Source organism: Lathamus discolor, chromosome 19 (genome assembly GCF_037157495.1).
Source record: "Lathamus discolor isolate bLatDis1 chromosome 19, bLatDis1.hap1, whole genome shotgun sequence".
Classification (NCBI taxonomy): Eukaryota; Metazoa; Chordata; class Aves; order Psittaciformes; family Psittacidae; genus Lathamus; species Lathamus discolor.
In genome coordinates this window covers 5,489,634-5,497,561 of record NC_088902.1, presented here as the reverse complement: position 1 = coordinate 5,497,561, position 7,928 = coordinate 5,489,634, and the positions used below count along the sequence as shown (strand labels likewise).

The 7,928-nt window shown below is 68.0% G+C and overlaps 2 protein-coding genes across 2 annotated transcripts; one reads left to right on the top strand and one right to left on the bottom strand.

Annotated features, from left to right (window-relative positions):
* Nucleotides 1-39: 39 nt before the first annotated feature.
* GPR61 (G protein-coupled receptor 61) lies at nucleotides 40-1,615 on the bottom strand. The gene has a single exon (XM_065698758.1). The coding sequence runs from the start codon at nucleotides 1,380-1,382 to the stop codon at nucleotides 72-74; it is 1,311 nt and encodes a 436-aa protein (XP_065554830.1). The 5' UTR covers nucleotides 1,383-1,615; the 3' UTR covers nucleotides 40-71.
* Nucleotides 1,616-5,325: 3,710 nt separating this feature from the next.
* Nucleotides 5,326-7,573, top strand: AMIGO1 (adhesion molecule with Ig like domain 1). The gene has a single exon (XM_065698129.1). It carries the CDS (start codon nucleotides 5,616-5,618, stop codon nucleotides 7,122-7,124), a length of 1,509 nt encoding a protein of 502 aa, XP_065554201.1. The 5' UTR covers nucleotides 5,326-5,615; the 3' UTR covers nucleotides 7,125-7,573.
* The last annotated feature ends 355 nt before the right edge of the window (nucleotides 7,574-7,928 follow it).

The following is a 7,928-nucleotide window of genomic DNA, read 5'->3' as shown; positions in this document are numbered from 1 at the left end:
AGCCGCAGCGAGCACGCACACACCGGCTCTGCCCTCTCCTCCGTGTTCAGCGCCAGGCCCCGTCCCCCCCGCTACAGCTCCGCTTTGCCCGCACGGAGCCCGTCCCCTCCGCGCCGCTCCGTGCCCTCGCCCGCCTCCTCCTCGATCTGCCCGGGGATGCGGAAGTCGACGTGGGCCGGGTCCGGTTTGGGGCTGGGGGTGCGCGGCCGCGGCTCGCAGCCGGTGCCCTGCAGGAACTGGAGGAAGTTCTCCTCGATGGAGGCCTCGCGGCTCGGCAGCCTCAGGTCCTCGTCGGGGGGCTGCTTGAAGAAGCACGTGAGGAGCCGGCCCAGCTCGGCCCGGATCTGCCGGTTCAGGCACCCGTAGAAGAAGGGGTTGGAGGTGAAGCAGGAATAACCCAGCCAAGTGACCACGGTCTCGGCCGCCGGCCCCGCCGAGGGCTGCGCGCTCAGCGCCGTGTAGAGGTGGAAGGCGAAATAGGGCAACCAACAGAAGAGGAACTGGCCCCCCACGGCCAGCAGGATGGCGGCCGCCTTGCCCCCGGCTCCGAACGTCCTCTGCGGCGTGGTCCGAGGGGCTCCCGACGTGGTGACCATGGTGGAGCGGCTGCTGAGCGAGGCGGAGCGGCGCCGCGGGGTCTCCATCCAGGTCGGGAGCGGGCCGTGGTGCATGGCGGCCACGCGCGCCACCTTGAACATGCTGCGGTGAACCACGACGATGATGAGGAGGGGCAGGAGGAAGTAGAAAGCGGCGAAGAACACCACGAAGAACTTGCAGTAGGGACCGCGGCTCCATTGCAAGGAGCAGCCGCGGGGGCTGCGGAGCGGGGGCCGGTCCGGGGACGACCACCCCAAGACGGGGACCAAGGAGGTGGCAACGGCTTTGAGCCAGACGCCCACCAGGACGCAAGCCACCAAGCCCACGGTCATCCTCACCTCGTAGCGCATGGGGTGCACCACGTAGTAGTAGCGCTCCACGTTGATGGTGGAGATGGAGAGGATGCACATGGTGATGAAGCAGACGCTGAGGAACAGGTAGACGCGGCACATGGCTTCGCCCAACACGGGGCTGTCGAACACGGCCGAGCCCGAGAGCATCTCCAATGGCATCAAGGTGAGGGCAGCCAAGAAGTCCACCAGGCAGAGGTGGAAGACGAAGACGAACTTCCTCAGCGCCGGCGTCTTCACGATGACGGTCATGACGGCGGCGTTGCCCACAATGGCCGCCAGGTCCATGAGCAGCATGAAGAACAGCCCCACCGACCTCGAAGCCACGTCCCTGGCTTTGGTGTCGGCTGTGCCATTGGGGGACATGGGGCCTGTGGAGGGCTGGAGCCCCCGCGCCTCCCTAGAGCCATTCCAGGCCCATGGTGCCGGCTCCATACTGGGCCACCACCGTCACCGAGGGGAGCATCCTTGCGCTGGGCATTGCTGGATTGGGGGGGGGGGGGGGTCACATCCTCACTGGGTTGGGGGATATGGGGTGCTGGTGGAGCTCAGAGCACCCAAAGGTGCCCCCCGGCCCCACTCATCTCCCCACTGGGCACCTGTGGGGATGGGAGAGACGTTGGGGAGGGGGCACAATCACAGTCCAGCTGTGACCCCCAACTACAGCCCTCTGGGTTCCCATCCATGACCCCCCTTTCTCCCCCCCCCCACCAAACCCCTTTCTCAACAGCCTTATTCTCCCCCAAAATGACCAATTTTGGGGTGAACCCCCTCCAAACTCCAATGTTTCAACCCAAAACACCCCAATGGGGTCCTGAGACCGGGACCCCCCCATCACCAGCCCCCCCTGTCTCCTCTCTTTGTGTATCAATGGCCATGCATGACCCAAGCCTGGCCCAGCGGTGGGTGCTGCACCCCCAACCCCCCAAAATGGGTGCTACCATCTACTAAACAGTGCCCGGGGGGGGGGGGCACACCCAGAGCCCCCCCGATGGGTGGTCCTTCCCAAGAAGGGTGGGGGGCCCCATCTCCTGCATCCCATGGGGGGGTTACTGTTGGAATGAGGGGGCTCCTGATGGAATGGGGGGGGGCTACTGATGGAATAGGGGCTTGCATCTAGCCCCCCCCCATTCATATTCCTCCCCTCCCCACCGGTTGGGGTCCGCTCCACGTCCCCCTTCATATCGCATCCCCCCCCCAGCCCCCGGGCATCGCCCCGGTTGGGGGGGCTCGGCCGCGGCACTTACCGTGGGGGGGTGCACGGGGCCGAGGGCGGGGGGGGGGGCCCGGTCGGTGCGGGAGGGGCTCGGTTGTGCCGGGGGGGGCTCCGGTCGGTGCGGGGATGCTCGGGGCCGGGCCGGAGCCGCTGCGGCGAGGGATGCTCTGCACCGCGGCTGCTGGGTCCTAGCGCCTCCCGCTAGCGCCGCGGTACCCCCGGCACAGCGTCCCCCCCATACACAACGCGGGTGCGCTGTGGGGAGGAAAGCCCCGGGATATAAGGGGGGGGGCGGTACTAGACCAGCTGGAACCCGGCTTATTCCCACTGGGATGGGGGTGGAGGGTGGGCTTTGTCCCCTGCCCTGTGTTGTTTCAGGCCTCAGTTTCCTCAGTCGCCCCATAAAGGGGCTGTGGGGGGCACTGGAAAGGGGGTGCTGGACTCGGGAGCAATGGGGGGGGGCAAAGAGGGGGTTTGGGGTGATGGGGGGCGGGGTGAAGGCACCCTGGGGTGGGAATGGGTGGGGGCAGGAGGCAGATCCGCAGTGGGGGGCACAGAGCGGGGCTGTGGTGGGTGCAGGGGGATGCTCAGAGAGGCCGCAGGGCCCCCAGGCTCTGCCCATCCTCAACCCAGTGCCCCCTCCCTTGCTCCCAGTTCCTCAATGGGGCAACTGGGATAGGGGCAGTTCCCCACCACCACCACGCTCTGTGCCTCAGCTTCCCCGGGGCACAGCCATTCGCTTCCAATGGGGATCCCCATCTCCCCCAAGGACGGGCATCCCCCTAAATCCCTATGGAGGCTGCGAGCTTCCTCCCGGCATTGCCCTGGTCCCTGTCCCATGGGTGCTGGAGGTGGGGGTCCCATCCTCATGGCCGGGGTGCAGCCCCGCGCATCACGTGCCCGTTGCTAAGCTACGAGCACCCCAAAATGAGCCCATCCGAACCCGGATTAGAAACCGGGGATTCCCCGGGCACGCCGGGAGCGATGGTACCCAGCGGGGTACCCAACCCACCCCATGGCGCAGCCGGAGCTGAGCGTGGGATCGATCCTGCTCCATGGGCCGGGGGGGGGTGGACCCCGACATGGGAGGACCCCCCTGTGCTGATGACTCGTGTGGGCATCTGAATCCATGAGGATACCACACCCTGGGTGCCCCCATCTTGAGTGATCCCCATCCTGGGTGCCCCCACCCCAAGCTCATGCCCCACTGTTCCTTCCTCCTCCCCCCGTTGGGTGCAGGCAGGGGTTTGGCCACGCTGACACCAATCCCCCCCCCCAGCACCCTGAATCTTTGAGGGTCCCTCACAGTGGGGAGGTGCGGAGCCACCCCCCTGCACCCCATGGACCAGGAAGGACCCAACCACGAGGAGCATCAACCAATGCATCCTGCCCCCCCCCCCCCCCCCCCCGGGTGCTGCCTTGGTTTATAGTGTCCTGGCACACCGACGCCCCAGCACCCCATCATCCTGGCACCCTAGACCTGCACCCCATTGTCACAGCACCCTACATACCAAGAGCCTGGTACTGAGCACCCCAGCACCCCACGACACCCATATCCCAGCACTCTGGGACACCCATAACACAGCACCAAAACACTCAGCACATCTGGCTGGCCGGGCCCACAGGATAAGCATGTTTGCATGTGTGCACATACATGTGCCTTGTGTGTGGGTGGCTGACTACCTCCCCCCCCCGCATTGCACACATCTGGCAGGCGCATCCATGTGCATGTACACGCGTGTAAGTAAACACGTGTGTGCTACCAGGGGCGCACCCATGTGTACGTGGTGCATGCGTGTGCGCACATGTCTCTAGCATGTGTATGCGCGTGTGTGCGCACACATCATGTGCACGCCTGCATGCGTGTGCGTGCCGACACGCGTGATGCACACCCACCCCTGTGGGGACACGGGGGACACCGGCGGGTGCTGCGCAGGGATTAGCACCGGATTAAAGGGAGAAACCGAGGACGAGCAAAGGACACAATTCCCGGCAGCTGGAAATGGGGTGGGACAATGGCACCGGGGACACACACGGGGCGTGAGGGGCAGCCTGGGGATGCGCTGCTCCCTGTCACCCTTTAATTACTGTGTGGGCCCCCCCCCCAGCCAAAAGAGCTGCATCATCCCCGGCTCCGGTCCCTCTGAACTTGGCCCCAAACCGGCACTGATGGCTCCCGGTTAAAGACAGACCGGAGGCAGCGATGGGTGCGGGACCCAGCTTGGGGGGGGAACGGGGGGACGGGACAGCACCCAGGGGTGGGATGGGATGAGGATGGTACGGGGATAGGGTTGGAGATGGGGATGGGAGGGTTGGGGATGAGGATGAAGGTGGGGACAGGGGTGGAGATGAGGTGGGGATGGAGTGGGGTAGAGATGGATTGGTGGAGATGAGGATTAAGATGAGGATGGGATGGGGATGACGGAAGCGAGATAAGGATGAGGATGGAGATGGGGTGAGGGCAGAGGACACGGATGAGGATGAGGTTGACGTGACATGGGATGGGATTAGGATAAAGTTGAGGATGTAATGGGGATGAGATAAAATGGGATGAAGATGGAGATGGGCTGGGAATGAGGATGGGGATGGGGATGCGATGTGGTGGGGACACGATGGGGATAAGGATGAAGGTGGGGATGGGGATGGGATGGGGATGGGATGGGGATTGGGGTCGGCTCCTCCGGCGTCTCTCCCGGCCCACCAGGGGTTAACCGGGCGCCGCCGCCATTGGTGGGGGGCGCTGCCGCGGCAGCCAATGGGGACGGGCCGTGCCCGCGGTGAGGCCGCCCCCAGACCCTGTCCCGGAGCCGCGGGTGCGCGCTGCAAGCGGCTCGGCCCGGTTCGGCTCCGCTCGGCTCCTCTCGGCCCGGTTCGGCCCCGCTCGGCTCCTCTCGGCCCGGTTCGGCCCCGCTCGGCTCCCATCGGCCCGGCCCGGCCCGCTCGCCTCGTATCGCCTCGGCCCGGCCCGGCCTCCTGCTGCGCGGCCCGCTCGTGTCGGTTCGGCTCTGCCCGGCTCGGTGCGGCCCCGCTCCTCCGGTACCGGTATCAGGCCCCGGTAACGCCGCTGGTGGTGGTGGGGGGGGTGTTTGGCCGTGAGCATCCTCCCGAGGGCACCGTCCGCTGCAGCGCCGGCACCGGGGGGGGGCGGGAGGGGACCGGGGAGGGGAGGGCGGGGCCAGCAGGGACCTTGGTGTGGGGGGCGCACAGAGTGACACGGGGTGGCCAAAGGCACCGGCACCGGGCGAGCAGCGGGACCGGTAACGCCATGACACCGGGTGACAGCGACAGCCCGCGCGGTGACACCGGGTGACCAAAGCCACCCCGTAGCCCATGCTGTGACACCGGGTGACGAAGCCACTTTGTGCTGTGACACCGGGTGAGCAGCAGGCCCGGCGCACACCGTGACACCGGGTGACCGCATCCGCCGTGTGCAAACGCACCCGGTGCCAGCGATGCCGCATCCTCACCGTGACCCCACCGGTCAGAGCCTGGTGCCCATGGCGGGTACCGGCGGCCCGGGGCTCCTCCTGTGCGTGGCTCTGGTGGCCGCGGTGGCACCGCGGGGCACGTGGTGCGGGAGCTGCCCCCCGCGCTGCATCTGCGCCTCCAACATCCTGAGCTGCTCGCAGGCGGTGCTGAGCGCGGTGCCGGCGCCGCTGCCGCGCTTCACGGCCGTGCTGGACCTGAGCCACAACAACGTGAGCCGGCTGCGCGCCGACTGGGCCCCGGGGCGCCTGGCGCACCTCCACGCGCTGCTGCTGAGCCACAACGGGCTCTCCTTCGTGTCCACCGAAGCCTTCACCCACGTCCCTCACCTGCGCCACTTGGACCTGTCCTCCAACCGCCTGCGCGCGCTGGACGAGAACCTCTTCAGCGACCTCGCCGAGCTCGAGGTGCTGCTCCTCTACAACAACGAGATCTCCACCGTGGACCGCACCGCCTTCGAGAACCTCAACCGCCTCCGCAAGCTCTACCTGGGCCAGAACCGCATCGCCCGCTTCCCGCTGGAGCTGCTGCGGGACGGCAGCCGCCTGCCCCAGCTCGCCCTGCTCGACCTCTCGGCCAACCGCCTCCGCCACGTGCCCGTGGGCGAGCTGCAGGCGCTGCCCGCCTGGCTCCGCGACCGCCTCTACCTGCACGGCAACCCCTTGGCCTGCGACTGCTCCCTCTTCCAGCTCATGGCCCGCGGCCGCCGCCGCCGCCTCAGCGCCGTCGTGGACTTCCAGGAGGAGCTGCGCTGCGCGCTCCCGTCGGTACCGGCGCCCGTGGGCATCCTGGCGCTGGCGGGCCGGGCGCCGCTCAACTGCAGCGAGGCGCGGGAGGCGGTGCTGGAGGCGCACGTCGGGGACACGGTGACGCTGAGCTGCGACACGCGGGTGCGTGGGGCGCGGAGCCGGCACTGGGTGACACCGGGCGGGGAGCGGGTGCTGCAGGAGGGGGGCAACGGGAGCGCGGCGCTGCTGGGCAACGGCAGCCTGCAGGTGCGGGCGCTGCGGGCGGAGGACGCGGGGACCTACGCGTGTTGGGTGGCGGGGCCGGTGCTCAACGAGACGCTGTACGTGGAGCTGCTGGTGCACAACTTCACCCTGCACGGGCCCCACGACACCCTCAACACCGCCTACACCACGCTCGTGGGCTGCATCCTCAGCGTGGTGCTGGTGCTCATCTACCTGTACCTCACCCCGTGCCGCTGCTGCTGCTGCCGCGCCGGCACCGACAAGGCCCCCCCGCCCCGCGACGACAGCATCAACTCCTCGGTGCTCAGCGCTACCCCCAACCACGCCGGCGGGGAGCCCAGCAGGTCCCGCTCCGCATCCGGGGCCAGCGTGGGGCAGAACGGGAGGTTTAAAGCGGGGGGGACGCCGCAAGTGCCCCCCCGGCACGGCCCCAGGGCGCAGAGGAAGGTGTCGGATCCGGACTCGGTCAGCTCCGTCTTCTCCGACACCCCCATTGTGGTGTAGGGGGGGGGGGCACCCCATGTCCATCCCCCTCCCCGCCCCCCCCCCCCCCGCAATGGATGCGCTGCGGGCAAGGAGCGGGGGCAAGCCAAGACCCCCATTGCCATCGCCTCCCCAGGACTCAGTCTCGCCCCACCGGCCTCCATGGGACCGTAAGGGACAATGGGGGGGGCTCTGTGGGGACACCGGGGTGGCACCAGAACCCCCCCTGCATGTGAATTGCAAAGCATGAGCCCTCCTCACCCCCAAGCTCTCCGGGGGGGGGGAACACGAGGGGCACATCACCCCCAACACCCCCCCCATGCAACCCACAGCCACAAGCAGAGCCCCCCAGTGCGGAGGGGGGGACCCCAGCATCCCAAGTGGGGGCACCCCGCGCACCCCCCGGCCTGTGCCCCCCCCCATGTCACCCCCCCGATGCCTTGGCCACAATAAATGTGTTTCCCACCGTGTCTGGGCCACCTGCGGATTGGGGGGGGGCAAATTGGGGTTCTAGTGCTGGGGGGGGGGTAGGGACAGGGAGCCCCCCCCGGGGTGCGGGGTCAGGCTGAGTCCTGCTGACACCCCGACCCCTCTCTGGGGTGTACGGGGGAGGAGGGGGGGTCACGCCAGTGCTCACCCCCCCACTGATCTCCTCCCAGTACCACACTGACCCCCTGGAGCATCCCATTGCTGCCACTGCCCCCAGTGAACCCCCTCCCAGCAGCCCATTGACCCCCACTGCCCCATAGGGTCCCCATGGTGGGGGGACCCCCATCCCCATGTCGGCCCCCTCCCCTTTAACCCATGGCTCCTGGGACACCCCTG

Coding starts and splice junctions, on each gene's coding strand:
- GPR61 (XM_065698758.1), bottom strand. CDS start 1,382: ATGGAGCCGGCACCATGGGCCTGGAATGGCTCTAGGGAGGCGCGGGGG.
- AMIGO1 (XM_065698129.1), top strand. CDS start 5,616: ATGCCGCATCCTCACCGTGACCCCACCGGTCAGAGCCTGGTGCCCATG.